Source organism: Dendrobates tinctorius, unplaced genomic scaffold (genome assembly GCF_039654945.1).
Source record: "Dendrobates tinctorius isolate UK_male_01 unplaced genomic scaffold, ASM3965494v1 ptg000081l, whole genome shotgun sequence".
Classification (NCBI taxonomy): domain Eukaryota; kingdom Metazoa; phylum Chordata; class Amphibia; order Anura; family Dendrobatidae; genus Dendrobates; species Dendrobates tinctorius.
The window spans coordinates 5,506,531-5,526,614 of NW_027361749.1; the positions used below are offsets into that span (position 1 = coordinate 5,506,531).

General features: G+C 46.8%; 2 protein-coding genes across 2 annotated transcripts; both read left to right on the forward strand.

Moving 5' to 3' along the window:
• The first annotated feature begins 9,321 nt into the window (after nt 1–9,321).
• Nucleotides 9,322–9,714, forward strand: LOC141096909 (histone H2A type 1-like). Its single transcript, XM_073583819.1, has one exon. The coding sequence runs from the start codon at nt 9,322–9,324 to the stop codon at nt 9,712–9,714; it is 393 nt and encodes a 130-aa protein (XP_073439920.1).
• A 150-nt stretch (nt 9,715–9,864) lies between these two features.
• Nucleotides 9,865–10,295, forward strand: LOC141096917 (histone H2B 1.1). Its single transcript, XM_073583825.1, has one exon. The coding sequence runs from the start codon at nt 9,897–9,899 to the stop codon at nt 10,275–10,277; it is 381 nt and encodes a 126-aa protein (XP_073439926.1). The 5' UTR covers nt 9,865–9,896; the 3' UTR covers nt 10,278–10,295.
• The last annotated feature ends 9,789 nt before the right edge of the window (nt 10,296–20,084 follow it).

The window sequence follows — 20,084 nt, forward strand, 5'->3', positions numbered from 1 at the left end:
AGAAAATTGAATGACGAGAAAAGGTCGTATTTTGAGGATGTTCTTAAGAAGCAGTGAGTGAGTGATCAGATATAGATCAGATATAAAGAAAAGTGGAGTGTTCAATATAACCCCAAGACAGCGGGCATGCTGCTTTGGAGTTATGGTTGAACCTTCCAAGGTAATTTCAATGTCAGGTAGAGTAAGGTTGGTAGAAGGAGGAAACACAAGAAGTTCAATTTTGGAGAGATTCAGCTTTAGATAGATGCAGGACATTATATTAGGGACAGCGGACAAACAATCCTTGGTATTTTATATTAGGCCATGTTCACACGTTCAGTAATTGGTTAGTGTTTTACATCAGTATTTGTGAGCCAAAACCAGGAGTGGGTGATAAATGCGGAAGTGGTGATGTGTTTCTATTACACTGTTCCTCTGATTGTTCCACTCCTGGTTTTGGCTTACAAATACTGATGCACTGTAAAATATTGACCAAATACTGATTGTGTGAATATGGTCTTAGAAGTGTATAATTGGTTCGTCAGCATAGAGATGATACTGAAACCCGCACAAAAGGAAAAAATTCAAAAATTCAAAAAAACTCATTTGAAAGGTAACTCACCAAAAGCCCTGACTGATGCACTGGCAGGATGCAGCAGACCCCCACTGATAAAGGCTGGGGCAGCACAGGTGCATTCCACTGATGAGAACAGCCAGTAACCCATTATGGTCTGGCTGCCAAGTGGAAAGAAATGCACACAAATAAGGCTTGCATAAGACATAAGTCACACAGATAAGTGTGATGCAAAGTGTCCGAGCAGCCTATTAATGACGCCCATAGTACTAGCAGGCAGGAAACTCAGCACCGTACATACCGTATTTTTCGCTTTATAAGACGCACTTTTGTTCCCCCAAATTTTGGGGGAGAGTGGGGGGTGCGTCTTATAAAGCGAATCTGTGTGCTGCTATAGAGTGGGGGGGCGGCTCTGGCGTGGAGTCAGGGGGCTGGGATGGGCTGGATGGGGGCTGCAGAGACAGCGGGAGGTCCTGTGCTCACGCTCATTAGCCTCATGTAATATTCACTGCACCCACTGTCCATCACCTCGGTGCTGAAACAGCGCCGAGTTGGTAGACAGGGGAGCGGTGCATATTACATGTGCCTGCACTCTCCCCCCCTCACTATAGACACTTACTGATGATTGCTCCTGCTCCCAGCTCCCCCGTGGCTTTCCTGTGTCGAGTCTGCTGTCATCCTCCTCCTGCAGGGCGATCGGCAGCAGTAGCTCATTCAGGCAGCTCATCGCTTCAGGACTTTGCGTGATGTGACCAATAGGACCTGCGGTCACATGACTCCCAGTGTGCACTGCGAGTCACAAGACCGCAGCTCCCATTGGTCACATCATGGAAGGTCCTGTAGCTACAATGAGCTGCCTGAATGAGCTGCTGCATGCACCCTGCAGAAGGAGGATGACAGCAGACTCAGCACAGACACAGGTAAGCCACAGGTGAACTGGGAGCAGGAGCGATCATCAGTAGGTGAGTTAACTGTTTATTATTTTAGCATGTGCTTGCCAGCAGGGGGGAAATATAGGGATGGGGGCCATGTGTGACAGCAGGGGAAAATATAGGGATGGGGGACAATGTGTGCCAGCAGGGGGGAAATATATGAACGAGGGGCTATGTGTGCCAGCAGGGGGGAATATAGGGATGGGGGGCAATGTGTGCCAGCAGGGGGAATATATGGAGGGGGGACAATGTGTGCCAGCAGGGGGGGACAATGTATGCTAGCAGGGGGAAATATATGGAGGGGGGGGCAATATGTGCTAGCAGGGGGGATTATAGGACTGGGGGGACAATGTATGCCAGCAGGGGGGGAATATATGGATGGGGGGACAATGTGTGCCAGCAGGGGGGAATATATGGAGGGGGGGACAATGTGTGCCAGTAGGGGGGATTATAGGACCGGCGGGACAATTTGTGCCAGTAGGGGGGAACATAGGGATGGGGGCCGTGTGAATGCTAGCAGGGGGGGAATAGAGAGACGGGGGGGACAATGTGTGCCAGCATGGGGGAATATAGGGATGGGGGGCCATGTGCGTACCAGCAGGGAGGCATATAGAGAGAGGGGGGCCATGTGATGCCAGCAGGGGGGCATATAGTGAACGGGGGGCCATATCCAGGATAGGATGGGGGTGTTATGTGCCAGAACAAGGGGGCAATGTGCCAGGATGGGGGTTATATAAATACCAGGATGAGGGACATATATGGTATATGATTTGAAAGACAGACACTGGCATTATAAGACACACCTCCATTTAACATAAAAAAAAATTTTTTTCTCTTTTTCTTCACCAAATTTAGGGGTGCGTCTTATAATCAGGTGCGTCTTATGAAGCGAAAAATACGGTATGCATCACACAGAAAAAAAACAAGCCAACATGAAGAGTTCTAGCTGCGTCCTGCAAAAATGATAGAAAGTGCAAAAAGATAAATAGATATGGGATATTAGTTGCTATTTGGCCAAAGTAGATAAGCTCACAACCCAACTTCAAGGGTCCCCAGATATTGTGAGTCCCTAACACTAAATCTGAACAGCACACATATGGAAAAAATTCCAAAATTCAAAAAACCTCATTTGAAAGGTAACTCACCAAAATCCCTGACTGATGCACTGGCAGGATGCAGCAGACCCCCATTGATAAAGGCTGGGGCAGCACAGGTGCATTCCACTGATGAGAACAGTCAGTAACCCATTATGGTCTGGCTGCCTAGTGGAAAAAATGCACAAAAATAAGGTTTGCATAAGACATAAGTCACACAGATAAGTTTGATGCAAAGTGTCCGAGCAGCCTATTAATGACGCCCATAGTATTAGCAGGCGGGCTGCTCAGCACCGTGCATATGCATCACACAGAGAAAAACCAAGCCAACATGAAGAGTTCTAGCTGCATCCTGCAAAAATTATAAAAAGTGCAAAAAGATAAATAGATATGGGGTATTAGTTACTATTTTGGCCAAAGTAGATAAGCTCACAACCCAATGTCAAGGGACCCCAGATATTGTGAGTCCCTAACACTAAATCTGAACAGCGCACATAAGGAAAAAATTCCAAAATTCAAAAAAACTCATTTGAAAGGTAACTCACCAAAACCCCTGACTGATGCACTGGCAGGATGCAGCAGACCCCCATTGATAAAGGCTGGGGCAGCACAGGTGCATTCCACTGATGAGAACAGTCAGTAACCCATTATGGTCTGGCTGCCTAGTGGAAAAAATGCACACAAATAAGGCTTGCATAAGACAAAAGTCACACATATAAGTGTGATGCAAAGTGTCCGAGCAACCTATCTGTGTGACTTATGTCTTATGCAAGCCTTATTTGTGTGCATTTTTTCCACTAGGCAGCCATACCCTAATGGGTTACTGGCTGTTCTCATCAGTGGAATGCACCTGTGCTGCCCCAGCCTTTATCAATGGGGGTCTGCTGCATCCTGCCAGTGCATCATTCAGGGTTTTTGGTGAGTTACCTTTCAAATGAGTTTTTATGATACTGAAACCCAAATCTAGTGATTGTTTTTCCAATAGGGGTAGTATACAGAGAGAAGAGAAGAGGACCTAGGACTGAGCCAGGAGGAACTCTGATAGTAAAGGGACGAGGAGATGAGTAAGAGCCAGCAAAAGAGAGAACAGTGTCCTTGAAGCCGATAGAGTGTAACATAGTGAGGAGGAGCTGGTGATCCACAGTGTAGAATGCAGCAGAAAGATCCAGGAGAATCAGCAGTGAGCAGTGACCATTATATTTAGCTGTTAAAAGATTATTAGAGACTTTAGTAAGGACAGTTTTGGTAGAGTGTAAAGAGCGGAAATTAGATTGTAGAGGATAAAGAATAGAGTGATCTGAGAGATATTGGATTAGATGGGAGTAGACCAAGTGTTCCATGAGTTTGGATATGAAGGGAAAATTGGAAACAGGTCTATAGCTAGCAGCACAGTTCTGGTCAAGGGATGCTTTTTTAAGTAAAAGGGTTATAAAGGTGTGTTTAAATTTGGAGGGAAAGATACCAGAATAGATAGGTTAAATATTTTAGTTAGGTGAGTGGTGACAACCCGTGAGAGAGACTGCAGGAGATATGAGGGAATAGGGTCGCTGTTGCAGGTTGTAGGCCGAGAAGAAGCGAGGAGCCGGGTAACTTCTTCTTCTGTAACAGGCTCAAAGATGGCAAGTCAGCTTGAAGTGCATCAGGAAAGGGAATCTAGGCTCTGAGGAGATTGTGCAGAAATGTCCTGATGGATATGCTTGAATTTTTCCAGGAAATGAGTGGCCAGATCCTCACTGTTGAAGTTGATGACCGGGGTCTGTGCTTTAGGGCTGAGGAGGTAGTTTAGGGTTTCAAAAAGTAATTATGGATTGTTAACTTGTGAAGTGATGAGGGTGGAGAAGTAGGATTGTTTGGCCAAATATAGGGCAGAGTTATGAGTTTTGAACATGATCTTATAGTGGACAAAATCCTCTGCGTACAGCGATTTTCTCCACCTTGAGCAACAGTGAAGAAAGCATGTTTGCATTGTGTTCCAGGGTTGCAGTCATCTGGCTCGAGGTGCTGCTTCATCCAGGGTGCTCGGCAATGTATAATTGTAGTGTGACAATGCTAAGTTTGGACAGGAGTGGGATGAGGTGTGAGCTAAAGATGAGTGTAGATTGTCCATAAGCAGCTGGGTGTTAATGTACATGCATTCCTATAAGTTTGGTAAGTGGGGGTGTCCTGGGTGAGGAGACAGCTTTTGACGGAGAAGGAAAGAAGGTTGTGGTCAGAGAGTGGGGAGTTGGTAAAGTCGTGCACTGGGCAGAGCCAAGAGAAGACTATAGCATTCCTATCTTCATGTGTAGGAGAGTTAGTGAACTGTGAGAGGCTGAATGAGAAGTTTAGAGAAAGTAGATTAGAGGCTGATTGGGAGAGGGGATCATCGATAGGGATATTAAAGTCTCCCATGAGGAGAGTGGGAATGTCACAGGATAGAAAGTAAGGAAGCCAGATGGCAAAGTGATCTAAGAAATGATGAGAGGAGACCGGAGGGTGATACACAACCGCCACTCACAGAGAGAAGGGTTTGAAGAGTCTAGTGGTGTGGACTTCAAAGGAAGGAAAAACATAAGTGACAGTACGAGGGGATTACCTGGAAAGCACATTGTGATAAAAGAAGCAGACCAACGCCTCCAACTTGTGTGTTCTCAAGTCTGGCAGTATGAGAAAATTTCAGCCCAATGTACGAGAGAGCAGCAGCGGTGGTGGTAGTGTCCGACTGCTGGATCTAGGATTCTGTAAGAGCCAGAATGTTAAAGATATTAGAAAGGAAATAATCATGAATGTCAGTTACTTTGTTACATTTTGACCTTGCATTCCAGAGAGCACAAGTACAAGAGATAGGAGAGGGCATGCACTGAATATTAATAAGGTTAGCAGGGTTTCTACAGTATATACATCTGGAAGAGAGTTATGTATACTAGAGGAGGGTAATGGAGAGGCATCTATAAGACACCTATCCATTACTAATCCTATAGTTACATGGTAAATAAAGACTCAGCAAGAATAAAGTCCTTTATTAGAAATAACACTAAACACAGTTTTCAATTTAATTTAAAAATAAACACAGTTATTCTCACATCAAATCAAATCAAATCAAATTTATTATCGCCAAGTACATATTACATATATACAAGGAATTCTTTGTGGCAAAGAGGCAACATAATATATAACAACAGATACAACAAGTAACATCTAACAAGACAGATACAGTATATAGTCTACACATGACGATTTAATTGTTGAACAGAGAGTGGATAGAAGCTGTTCATATGGCGGTTGGTGCTGCATTTGGGGACTCTGAAGCGACGTCCTGAAGGGAGTAGTTGGAATGAGGAGTGTCCCGGGTGAGAGGGATCGGATGAAATTTTCAATGCGTGGGATCGAATACTCTTATCATAAAGATCCTGGATTTTAGGCAGGGGGGAACCTATAATTCTCTCTGCTGTTCTGAAAGTCCTTTGTAAGCGGAGTTTGTCATGCGCAGTGGCTCCCCCATACCAGACTATCAGAGAGGAACAAATCACAGATCTGATGACAGCATTAAAGAATAAGATCAGCAGATTCTTAGACAAACCATATCTTTTCAGCTGACGCAGGAAGAACATCCTCTGTTGTGCTTTTCTTATAACAGCATCCACGTTTTTCCCCCATTTAAGATCATGAGAGATGATAACACCAAGGAATTTGGTCTCTGTGACCCTAAGAACCACTTCGTCATGGATGTAGATTGGAAGTATCTCATGTTGATCTTTCCTAAAATCCACAACCATCTCAGCAGTTTTTTTAGTGTTGAGTACAAGATTATTGGCTTTACACCAGTCACATATTCTTTCCACCTCACTCCGATACAAGTCTTCAGCATTTCCCCTGATGAGACCAATCAGTGTCATATCATCGGCAAATTTCAAGATTTTTACTGAGTCTGCTGAAGAGATGCAATCATTCGTATAGAGAGAAAACAGTAACGGGGACAAAACACACCCCTGAGGTGCCCCGATGTTTGTGACCAAGGTGTCCGAAATGAATGGTCCAACTTTTACTCTCTGTATCCTGGCTGTCAGGAAGTTATAAATCCACAAGCATAAGTTAAGAGGGACTCCAAGAGCTACCATTTTCTTATGAAGTAAATTCGGATCAATGGTATTGAACGCTGAGCTAAAGTCCATGAAAAGAATCCGGACATATGAGTGCAGTTCATCTGTATGATCCAAAATGTACTTCAGTGCCAGATTGACAGTGTCGTTTGCCGAACGATTCTCCTTATAGGCAAACTGAAGCGGGTCCCATAGCTTCTGCGTGAATTTTATCAGGTGGGACATCATAATTCTTTCGAAGACTTTCATAGCTACAGATGTGAGTGCTACTGGTCTATAGTCGTTCAACTCAGAGGATCCCACTTTCTTGGGGACAGGGATAATTGTGGAATTTTTCCAACACTGAGGTACAACGCACTCTTTCAGTGACACATTGTATATATTTGTCAGTATAGGGGCAAGCTGGGTAGCACATACTTTCAGACACATTGGAGATACACCATCAGGGCCAGGTGCCTTTTTGACCTTAAGTCCCTTCAGGATGTGTATCACCTCTGCCTCGGAGATCACTACTTGGGTGTTGCACAATGAATGATCTTTATATGAACAGACTGAGGAGCTTAGAGATGAATAGCCACTGTGTGTAGAGCTTGCCTCAAATCTGCAGTAGAATTCATTTAACTCTGCTGCCAGACTTCTGCTGGGGTTCACTATAGTGGGGTGGCTTTTATAATTGGTGACCTCTCTTAATCCTCTCCATGCAGATCTATTATCTTTTGATGAGAACCTTTCCTCCAGAATCTTTGCATACTCGTGTTTGGCTAACTTGATCTCTTTAGATAGCGAGTTCCTAAGTTTCTTGAATTCAGTAATATCGCCTGCTTTATAAGCCTCCTCTTTTCTCTTACGGATCAACCTGACTTTATTTGTAAACCACGGCTTGTTGTTTCCCCGAAAGTGGACAGATTTGGATGGAATAAACGTGTCTTCACAAAAACGGATATATGAGGACACTGCATCAACCCATTCATCCAGACCCGAGCATGTTTCCTGGAATACCTCCCAGTCCGTGCATTCAAAGCATGCTTGTAGTTGCAATTTTGCCTCCTCAGACCATGTCTTCTTTGTATAAACTGTAGGTTTGGATGTTTTCAACCTTTGCCTGTAGGCTGGAATTAAATGAATTAGACAATGATCTGAAAAGCCAACTGCTGCTCTCCTCACTGCCCTGTAGGCCCCTTTTATGACTGTATAGCAGTGATCAAGCGTATTGTTCTCTCTCGTGAAGCAGTTTATATGTTGAGTAAATTTGGGGAGATCCAGGTTGAGTTTTCCTTTGTTAAAGTCCCCCATTACAATCACAAATGCTTCTGGAGATCCTTTCTCCCATTCTGATATTTTGCATGCTAATTCACCAATAGCAGCTTTAACAGATGCTTGGGTGGGAATATATACTGCAACCAGAACCATAGATGAAAACTCTCTTGGAGAGTAAAATGGTCTACAATTGAGTGCAAGGTACTCTAGATCTGGAGAGCAACCTTTTCCCAGTATGTTAACATCACAGCACCAGCTAGTGTTGATGTAGAGACATACCCCACCCCCCCTTTGTTTACCTGAAGCTACACAATCACGGTCAGCTCTGTAGATAACAAAACCAGGTAGATCCAGACTACAATCAGGGATGGTCTCATTCAACCAGGTCTCAATAAAACAAAGAGCAGCTGAATTGGCCATATCTGATCTCATGTTACAAAGTAAGTTCCTCTCTTGCAGTACACCTCCACAGGTTTCACAGAAGTAATGGATTTTATGTGCTCAATTGTTGAATTAGCAATCATGCTCCAAGAAGGGGAGTCCATGAGAAATTGCGGATGATTCCAGAATAATAAATCGTCCCTTGAAATCATAAGAGTAGGTTTACAGAGTGCAGTGGCCATGATTACACTCAGCTTGTAGCTATAAAGACTGAACAGTCACAGCTTAGCAAAGTTAAATGTACAACTTTCCATAAAGGGTGCTTCCAGCACTGCTGGGGGGTAGGGCATGGGTGCAACAAGACAGGGAAATCAGGGGACATGCCAACAGTCAGTCCAAACCTGCCCAGCTCACCCCTTCAGCTCCACCTGGACCACAAGATCTCCAGAACATCTCCAGCACCGCACACACCACCAGCTTTCCTATCCCGGGATCATCTGCATTCTGGAAATGGGTACAAGTTGTAGGAAAGTTGGCAGGCAGCTAGCAGCTTCACTCTCCCCCAGCTGAAACCAGGCACGGAGCTCCACGAGGACAGAAATACACCGGTCCCAGCTGGTCGCAGTCTCCACACTACTCCCAGCTCTGCCGAATCCTGTAGCCCTACAGCTCCACATGGACCACAAGATCTCCAGAACAACTCCAGCACCGCACACTCCACCAGCTTTCCTATCCCGGGATCATCTGCATTCTGGAATTGGTTACAAGTTGTAGGAAAGTTGGCAGGCAGCCAGCAGCTTCACTCTCTCCCTGCTGAATCCAGGCACGGAGCTCCACGAGGACAGAAAGACACCAGTCCCAGCTGATCGCAGTCTCCACACTACTCCCAGCTCTGCCGAATCCTGTAGCTACGCAATGGTGAGTGCTCCAAAGGGAGAATTAACAATTAAACGGGGTAAAAAACTAAAAAAACTCAGGAGCCTCACAAGAGCATTCTCTATCTGCTGATAACTGTGAGCGCAGTGATGTCTGGACATGGCAAACAAGGAGGGAAGGTCCGTGCTAAAGCCAAGACCCGCTCATCCCGGGCAGGACTGCAGTTCCCGGTTGGTCGTGTGCACAGACTTCTCCGCAAGGGTAACTATGCTGAGAGGGTGGGCGCCGGGGCTCCGGTCTATCTGGCTGCTGTGCTGGAGTATCTGACTGCTGAGATCCTGGAATTAGCCGGTAATGCCGCCCGGGACAACAAGAAGACCCGCATCATCCCCCGACACCTGCAGCTGGCCGTGCGCAATGACAAGGAGCTGAACAGGCTGCTGGGTGGGGTGACCATCGCCCAGGGGGGCGTCCTGCCCAACATCCAGGCCGTGCTGCTGCCCAAGAAGACCAAGAGCAGCAAGTCCAGCAAGAGCAAGTGACCACTGCCTCCGACCCCGTATCATCCACACAACCCGGCTCTTGTGCCGAATCCTGTAGCTACGCAATGGTGAGTGCTCCAAAGGGAGAATTAACAATTAAACGAGGTAAAAAACTAAAAAAACTCAGGAGCCAAGAGAGCAGGATTCTTCTCTCTTGTGCTGAGACGTTTCTCTGTCCCATCATGCCTGATCCCGCCAAGTCTGCTCCAGCTCCCAAGAAGGGCTCCAAGAAAGCCGTGACCAAGACTCAGAAGAAGGACGGCAAGAAGCGGAGGAAGAGCAGGAAGGAGAGCTACGCCATCTACGTGTACAAGGTGCTGAAGCAGGTCCACCCCGACACCGGCATCTCCTCCAAGGCCATGGGCATCATGAACTCCTTCGTCAATGACATCTTTGAGCGCATCGCAGGGGAAGCCTCCCGCCTGGCTCACTACAACAAGCGCTCCACCATCACCTCCCGGGAGATCCAGACCGCCGTGCGCCTGCTGCTGCCCGGAGAGCTGGCCAAGCACGCCGTGTCCGAGGGCACCAAGGCCGTCACCAAGTACACCAGCGCCAAGTGAGATCTGCTCCGCCATCACATCACATAACACCTATTCCAACGATGATCGGTAATAAAACTAAAATAAAAAAATAACCTGTCAGTCGTTCTGTCCCACGCCGTAATCTATGTCTGTGGGATTAATAGTTTTCAACCTGGATGGGGCCAACATGTGACCATCTAGGCTGAGAACCACTAGTGAATGAGCTGCTGCAAGCACAGCCTCAGTGACTAGTGGTGACATCATCTAGGTTACATGCGGTCACTGAGGCTGCTTTCCCAGCTGGGCTGAACTGCTGTGACCTCAGTGAGATCCCTGCTAGCAACGAGGGAAAAAGTCACTGAGTTCACCACTGTTCAAGCTCAGTGACTTCACAGCAGATCACAGTGAGAATTTCTCACTGTGATCTGTGCTGAAGTCACTGAGCTTGAACTTTGGTGACCTCATCACTGACTTTTTCCTACGGTGCTGAGGTCATGGCAGTTCAACCCTGCTGGGAATTAAGACTCAGTGACCGGAGGTAACCTCATTGACTTCGGCGCCGGTCACTGACCCTGTGCTTGCATCAGCTCAGTCACGAGTGATTTTCACAAGCCCCCGGAAGAAGCGAACAGCAAAACAGCGCCTGTTAGGTGTGATGGAAGCATAGCCCGGCTACACTGAGTCACATACTACCCCTGGCACAGTAGAGCTAACCGCACAGCTCACCACATTACTGCTAACCAGGTAATGAATATTTGTGCACGAGCACATTATCTATAGAAACTGGCATATTGCAGTAATATTTGGGTTTAATATGGGACTTGGTAGTCAGTAAGGTTAGCCATCCTGTAGGGATAATATGACAACATGAGCATGGAATACAATGCACTTGCATATTCTAAGCCCCTGCATCTGGTAAAATTATTTCTGAGTTTATACCATCTTTCCATTCTTTTATCATTTTTTACTGGTCTAGTTTGTTCAATATCTACACCAACAAATTATATCACATACAATTAGTGATGAGCAAGTATACAAACTCGCTGCTCGGGTTCTCCCCTAGCATGCTTGGGTGACCTCTGAGTATTTTGGCGTGCTCTGAGATTTAGTTTCCGTCAATGCAGCTGCATTATTTGTGGCATAAAAACTTACTTTTTATCTCATATTCTTAAGTTGGAATCACTTCTTGTCTAGTGGTAAACAACCACAACAGACTATTTTGATGTACTTAGTTTGAAGTGTCTAACAACTATTGCACCTTCTTTGGACATATAGAAATAACCAGTGGTTCTCAACCTGGATGGTCGCATCTTGGCACCGACCAGGTTGAAATCTGTTTATCCCCCATACATGGATTATAACGTGGGACAGAATGACCGACAGGTCAGGGATATTGTTGCTTTTTTATTTTAGTTTTATTACAGGAGAACGAGGGCTTCGATGGAATTAGGCATTAGATGAGTATAGCTGTGTTTTTTATTTGTAAATAACAAAAGGAAAACTGTTTTGTTTTATTTCTAATAAAGGACTTTTTTCTGGCTGTTTCTTTATTTACCATGTAACTATAGGATTAGTAATGGAGAAGTGTTTTATAGTGGGCTTGATGACACCTGACAATACAAAGTTGACACCAACCCAATAAATATGAACCCCACTTGCCACTGCTACAGGGCAAGTGGGAAGAGCCGGGAAAATTGCCAGAATTAGAATATCTAATAGATGCGACTTATACAGGCAACTGCGGGCTGCTATTTTTAGGCTATTTCAAAAATACAGCGTGGGGACCCCTTTATTCTTGATAACAAGCCTTGCAGAAGCTGACAGCTGAGGGTTGTAGCCCCCAGCTGTGAGTTTTGCCTGGCTGGTTATCAAAAATACAGGGGAACCCAAGCAAGTTTTATTTTAATTATTTATTTACAGCGCAAGAGTGGCTGATGAAGGCTGGTGCCACGCTACCATAGAATATAGGTGAGTGCTATGCGAGAAAACAATGCATAGCACTCAGCTCAGTGTTAATCTATGGGGCAGCTCACATCAGCGTTTACTTTCTCAGCCGCATTCGGCGTGTGTGTAAAATAGCAGAGACTCGCCAATGCAAGCCTATGGGTGCAAGAAAAAAAAAAAATCGCACAGCACTCAGACCATGGGAGAGCTATCTGATTTTTACGCACTGATGTCCTTTGAAAAGCCGGCTTTTCATGTGCCGCATACAGTAGAATCACACTGACAGGTTAATATAGAATAGATTTATACACATAGAATATATATATATAATCAGTGTTACACACATAATAATTACATAGATGGAAAGATAGATAGATAAATACCATATTTTTCGGAATATAAGTGTTAGGGCTGGCGTAACACACCAAATAATAAAAAGATGGTAATAAGGTGCGTTCGCAGCCCGGGGTCCACCATGCAAAGATGATAACTGCTGCTTGGTAATGGCAGACACTGAATGGCGGTATCGCACTGGACACATGTGGGTTAAACGCCACCCAGTATGCAATAGCTATGGGCTCTGTTGCTTCACAGAGCCACAGTACTGCATAACACAGATGCCGTACCCTGTTAACTGTCACAGGGCACAGCTGAATCAGCGCTTGTGTACGGATAAAAGACTCTGCCTCAAAGACACAGGGTAAGAGCCTCTCAAGACCCACTAGGCGCACGGCATCACATCTACGAATGTCACAAATAGACGCTGGCTGAAGCTAGGCCCTGACTCTGCTTCCTGCCTGCACTATCAGCCTAGGCTATGGGCAGCACGGTGGCTCAGTGGTAAGCACTGCAGCCTTGCAGCGCTGGGGTCCTGGGTTCAAATCCCACCAATGACAACATCTGCAAGGAGTTTGTATGTTCTCCCCGTGTTTAGGTGGGTTTCCTCTGGGTACTCCGGTTTCCTCCCACATTCCAAAGACATAGGGATTCTAGATTGTGAGCCCCATCGGGGACAGCAATGATAATGTGTGCAAACTGTGAAGCGCTATGGAATATGTTAGCGCTATATAAAAATAAAGATTATTATTATAGGCACTACCTGGCAAGGCTGAATCAACACATGCATACCAAGGGTAGGGGTTTCATAATGAGTCAGTCACCAGAGACATTCACACATGCATACAACACACACTACATAATGTCTATACTAGTGCTTGGCCCTGCAGCTGTGCGGTCCTTTTATAGCCACAGCCTTCTGGGACCTTCCTGATGGCCCAATCCGTGCTGCTTGAGGACCTGAGCATGTGACCTCCGACCACTAATGAGCAGTCATCTCATGAGCATGCTCAGATGGAGAAAAGCAGGACTTAGTCCCAGGAGTATCTGCTCACCGCTGACTAATGCAGGATGCTAGAGCTGAGCCTGGGGAGGAAACAGCAGCCAGACGCATAGCATTAGCCTGAGCAAGATGCTGCGACTGATGTCTCTGCTGAACAGGAGACTGCAGAGGACGGCTTGAGATTCCACCTGTGCAGTGGGGGAAACTTGATGCCTAACAATAAGATGCCCTTTTTTCCCCAAAATTTTAGGGAAAAGTAGGGGTGCATCTTATAATGTGGATATACCTTACTGGCTGCAGTGAAGCACGGTCCTAGGGTCGCGGCCGAAGGAGGAAAGAGTCGAGCATTGCTGCAGGCCGCAGGCTGGGATGAGGGGGTGTTCGGATGTGCGGCGCGCCACTGTGGGTGTCCGATGCTGCTGCTGCAAGTGTCCAGTGCTGCTGCTTCAGGTGTCTGAAGGAGCTGCTGTGGGGGCTCTGCTGACATTTTGTGAAAGGCCAGAGCCTCCACAGTTCCATGGTTTCCTATGCAGTGGACTGGACTCCGGGAAAATGGCTGCTGGTTGGGAACAAGAATAATAACCTGAGGCTGAAAGAGCTTTTTTTGATATGCTTGATTATTTTATTGAAAATAACAGTCACACAAACCACCCAACGTTTCGGCTTTACTAGCCTTTTTCAAGGGTATCTTATCTAGTTAAAACAAAAAATAAACTCCAAATCACAAAATATGAATTATTATACAAAATAAATGAATTGCTGACTGATACATATTTATATATCAATATTAAATCTATGATATTGTAGACATATCACTCAAATAGCAAAGTTATAGATAGTTCTGATGTCCATCATTGGAGGCAGTTCACATTGAGCAGAAAAAAACATTGACAAAAAGGTCAAAAAATTCACTAGAACCTAAGGCAGTTTCTGGTATCTCACCAGTGTGGTATAGAAAGAGGAAAAATATATATAAAATTTTTTTTGTATAAACCTGTGTAACCGTGAGGATAATGATAAGATTCTAGAAAAGGGAGAGGAAAAAAAGGTTTTTGCCAAATGAAACCAAGTCCATAAAAAACATATTATATACACCACTAGAGTTGAGCGAAACGGGTCGAAAAAATTCAAAAGTCGCCGACATTTGGCAAAGTCGGGTTTCATGAAACGAAACCCGACCCTAGGATGAGGTCGGCCACGAGGTCGGCGACTTACGCGCCAAAGTCGCGTTTCAAAAGTTTGTTTTGCGCTCTTTTTCAGCCAATCAGGATCCACAGACACTGTGGGCAACGTGATGACCTAGGCACGGGTCACCACCATCTTTCAGAAGGGCATGCAAGTGATTGGCTTGCTTTGGTGGGCGTCACAGGGGGTATAAAAGGGCGTGCACGCCGACCGCCATCTTACTTCTGCCGATCTTAGTATAGGGAGAGGTTGCTGCTGATTCTGTAGGGAGAGCGTTAGGCAGGGAAGAAGACAAAAAAACTGCTTCTGCTGCTAGCGATTTGGCCTGCACAACACACAAGTCACTGTGTGTGCAGTGCAAGGGGAGGCTATATTGTGGTGTATCAGTGGTGTTGGTTGTTGGGCTGCCTTTTAAGGCTTCCTGACACGCTGGCATTGCTGTTTACCCACTGCTCCGCAAACTGCTTTTTTAAAAGCAATCCAATCTCCCTTATCCTCTAGTCACTTTTGTCACAGCTGTGCCATCGAGCCTGTCACATAGCGCTCAGATATCAGTGGGCCTCACACAATCCACAAGTGTCCAGTGTCCAAAAGTGTGCGCAGAGATTCAAAATCTCCATTATCCTCTCGTCACTTTGGTCACAGGCAGCTGTGCCATCGAGCGTGTCACATAGCGCTCAGATATCAGTGGGCCTCACACAATCCACAAGTGTCCAGTGTCCAAAAGTGTGCGCAGAGATTCAAAATCTCCATTATCCTCTCGTCACTATGGTCACAGGCAGCTGTGCCATCGAGCCTGTCACATAGCGCTCAGATATCAGTGGGCCTCACACAATCCACAAGTGTCCAGTGTCCAAAAGTGTGCGCAGAGATTCAAAATCTCCATTATCCTCTCGTCACTTTTGTCACAGGCAGCTGTGCCATCGAGCCTGTCACATAGCGCTCAGATATCAGTGGGCCTCACACAATCCACAAGTGTCCAGTGTCCAAAAGTGTGCGCAGAGATTCAAAATCTCCATTATCCTCTCGTCACTTTGGTCACAGGCAGCTGTGCCATCGAGCGTGTCACATAGCGCTCAGATATCAGTGGGCCTCACACAATCCACAAGTGTCCAGTGTCCAAAAGTGTGCGCAGAGATTCAAAATCTCCATTATCCTCTCGTCACTTTGGTCACAGGCAGCTGTGCCATCGAGCGTGTCACATAGCGCTCAGATATCAGTGGGCCTCACACAATCCACAAGTGTCCAGTGTCCAAAAGTGTGCGCAGAGATTCAAAATCTCCATTATCCTCTCGTCACTTTGGTCACAGGCAGCTGTGCCATCGAGCGTGTCACATAGCGCTCAGATATCAGTGGGCCTCACACAATCCACAAGTGTCCAGTGTCCAAAAGTGTGCGCAGAGATTCAAAATCTCCATTATCCTCTCGTCACTATGGTCACAGGCAGCTGTGCCATCGAGCCTGTCACATAGCGCTCAGATATCAGTGGGCCTCACACAATCCACAAGTGTCCAGTGTCCAAAAGTGTGCGCAGAGATTCAAAATCTCCATTATCCTCTCGTCACTTTGGTCACAGGCAGCTGTGCCATCGAGCCTGTCACATAGCGCTCAGATATCAGTGGGCCTCACACAATCCAAAAGTGTCCAGTGTCCAAAAGTGTGCGCAGAGATTCAAAATCTCCATTATCCTCTTGTCACTTTGGTCACAGGCAGCTGTGCCATCGAGCCTGTCACATAGCGCTCAGATATCAGTGGGCCTCACACAATCCACAAGTGTCCAGTGTCCAAAAGTGTGCGCAGAGATTCAAAATCTCCATTATCCTCTCGTCACTTTGGTCACAGGCAGCTGTTCCATCGAGCCTGTCACATAGTGCTCAGATATCAGTGGGCCTCACACAATCCACAAGTGTCCAGTGTCCAAAAGTGTGCGCAGAGATTCAAAATCTCCATTATCCTCTCGTCACTTTGGTCACAGGCAGCTGTGCCATCGAGCCTGTCACATAGCACTCAGATATCAGTGGGCCTCACACAATCCAAAAGTGTCCACTGTCCACAAGTGTGTGCAGAAATTCTAAATCTCCCCTGTCCTATAGACACCTTTTACCTTGTTTTACATTTACTATATAGTTTGTTGGATTTTGTCTACATTTCTACCAAAAATGAGGAAGGCTGGTGGAAGAGGCCGTGGAATTGGGCGGGGGTTGGCAGCTGGTAATGATGGTGTTGGTGGTGGATCTGATGGTAGTGGCAAGAGCAAAATAGGACCGAATGCAGGAGGTGCTGACCCTGCGTCATCGTCTGGATACATAAGGCCTCGAACGCTTAGTTTTCTAGGAGTTGGCAAACCGCTTTTAAAGGCAGAGCATCAGGAAAAAGTTTTGTCTTACATTGCTGACTCAGCCTCCAGCTCTATCGCCTCCTCTTCTTCAGTTGTAAAAAGTAGAAGCACTGAGTCGTCATTGGAGGCTCATGTTCATGAACCACACCTTTCCTTGTGTCCTTCACCCCAACCAAGATTGAAGGATGACGCAAGCCATACTACTGATTACTCCATGGAGCTGTTTTCACATACCATGCCTGGATTATCAAGTGAAATGGTGAATTACCCAGGCCAAGATGAATCTGACATGGAGTGCACTGATGCACAGCCGCTGATGGATGATTCTGCTGGTACATTCACTCAGAGCACTACATTGTCCTCGCAGTGTACAGAGCCAGATTTTGACCCTGATGAGACTCAGGTGCCCCTTCCCGCACACTATACCACCATACACGGTGACACAGAGAAAGGTGCACATGACATAGAAGAGGAGGTGATGGATGACCCAGTTGTTGACCCAGATTGGCATCCATTGGGGGAAGAGGGTGCTGCTTCCAATAGCTCAGATGAGGAGCATCCACAGCAGACATCGACATCGCAACAGCTGTTATCTGGCAGGCCCGGAGCACTCCAAAGACAGGTTCCAAACATCAAAAGAGTTGCTTTTGATGACAGCTTGTCCAGAGGGTCAAAAGATCACTGCGTGCTAGGCCGCAAAATGTCTGCCAAAGTAGGAAGAGTGCAGTGTGGCACTTTTTTGAACAAAATCCTCATGATCAGGCCAAGGTTATCTGTAAGAAGTGCGCAAAGACCTTTAGCCGAGGGAAAAATCTGAAAAATTTGAATACCAGTTGCATGCTTAGACATTTAACCAGCATGCACTTGCAAGCGTGGACACAACACCAAACCTCAAGTGCCACATGTGCAACTGATCACAACGAAGGTAGTCAGCAACGCTACATTGTTTCCCCCACTGTAAGCCCACCGGTTAGCACAGCAGCAAATGTTGAGGTGTCGTTGCAAGACCACAGCAGTCAGGGAATCCCACTGTTATATCAACGAAAGACTGATTCTAGGCCATCAGAAAGAACACCAACTCCATCACCATCATCAACCCTCTCTCAGTCCGCCCTGTCCACCGCTACTTCCACCATATGCAGCTCTCAAGTCCAGCTCACCCTCCCAGACACTATGAGTAGGTCAAGAAAGTACTCAGTCTCTCATCCGCGTACACTGGGTTTGAACGCCCACATTGCCAAACTAATCTCGTTTGAGATGATGCCCTTTCGGTTGGTGGAAAGCACAGCTTTCCGCGAACTCATGGCCTATGCAGTACCACGCTATGACCTACCCAGTCGCCACCTCTTCTCTCGCAAAGCCATCCCAGCCCTCCACCATCATGTGAAAGACCGCATTGTCCATGCACTCAAGCAGTCAGTGAGCGGAAAGGTGCACCTCACAACTGATGCATGGTCCAGTCGGCATGGCCAGGGCCGTTACGTGTCCATCACTGTGCACTGGGTTAATGTGGTGGATGCAGGGTCCACAGGGGACAGCGGTGGTGGGACAGTGCTGCCTAGCCCACGGTATAGGAAACAGTTGGCTGTAGGCGTTCGACCCTCCTCCTCCTCCTCCTCCTCCAGAAGCGAAAGCTCGTCCACAGAGCGCAGTCGTACGAGCACTCCATCTGCAGCTGCCACTGTTGCACACGATGTGTCCCACTATTGAGCAGCTAGTGGAAAGCGTCAGCAGGCTGTGTTGCAGATGATGTGTTTGGGCGACAGACACACCGCCGAGGTGCTGGCCGAGTACTTGAAGCGACAAACTGAGTCATGGCTGGGCAGTGTACATCTTGAGGCAGGCAAGGTAGTTAGTGATAACGGCCGTAATTTTGTGGCAGCCATAGCCCTTTCAAAACTCAGCCACATACCTTGCTTGGCTCACACCTTGAACCTGGTGGTGCAGTGCTTCCTCAAAAATTATCCGGAGTTAACAGCCCTGCTCCAGAAGGTGCGAAGACTGTGCGCGCACATCCGCCGGTCGCCTGTACACTCCGTTCGTATGCAGAAGCTGCAGCGATTGCTCCACCTTCCCAACCACCGCCTCATTATCGACATTGCAACAAGGTGGAACTCCACCCTGCACATGGTGGAGCGGCTGTGCGAGCAGAGGCAGGCCATAATGCATTTGTGGGAGGATACACGGCCAGGCACTTTGAGAGCAGACATGGAGTTGACAGGCGTGCAGTGGTCGAAGCTGAAAGACCTTTGTAAAGTCCTTCAGTGTTTTGTGGAATGCACACGGCTGGTAAGCGCAGACGACGCCATCCTAAGCATGAGCATCCCACTTATGCATCTGCTCATGCAAACTTTGACGCACCTTAAGGAGCAGGCGTCTGCAGCCAATGTTGATGAGGAGGAAGAGGAGGAGGGAATCCTTGATGACATTCAGCCATTGTCTGCTCAGGGACCTCTCCTGGACGAGGTGGAGGAAGAAGAGGAGGAGGAGGAGGATGATGGGGATGATTACTTAGGGGAGGAGGATGCATCTCGTGGGGCAAGTGAAAATGTTGGCGTGGCAAGGTCTGGTACAGGGTTTGTGCGTGACTGGAGGGCGATATGGATTTGCCAGAAAGTGCTCCTCCACCCAGCACTTGCAGTGCATCATTGACACCGGGAACATTGGCCCACATGTCAGATTATGCCTTGCGGATCCTAAAAAGGGACCCCCGCATTGCCAAAATGATGAACGATGATGACTACTGGTTGGCCAGCATCCTGGATCCACGCTATAAAGGCAAATTACAAAACATCATGCCACAGGAGAACCTTGACCTAATATTGGCTAATAAACAAGCAACTCTGGTAAATCGGTTGTTTGAGGCATTCCCAGCACACAGCAGCGGTGATGGTTCTCACACGAGCCGTACAGGCCGGGGGTAGCTTGGCAGAGGTGTTCGTGGTGCACACAGCAGAAGTGGCGTTGGAGACAGGGGTTTCATGACAATGTTGTGGACTGATTTTTCAAATACCGCTCACACAACTGGTAATACTGCATC

Bases quoted from the DNA above. Each gene is read 5' to 3' on its own strand.
- LOC141096909 (XM_073583819.1), top strand. From the start codon at position 9,322: ATGTCTGGACATGGCAAACAAGGAGGGAAGGTCCGTGCTAAAGCCAAG.
- LOC141096917 (XM_073583825.1), top strand. From the start codon at position 9,897: ATGCCTGATCCCGCCAAGTCTGCTCCAGCTCCCAAGAAGGGCTCCAAG.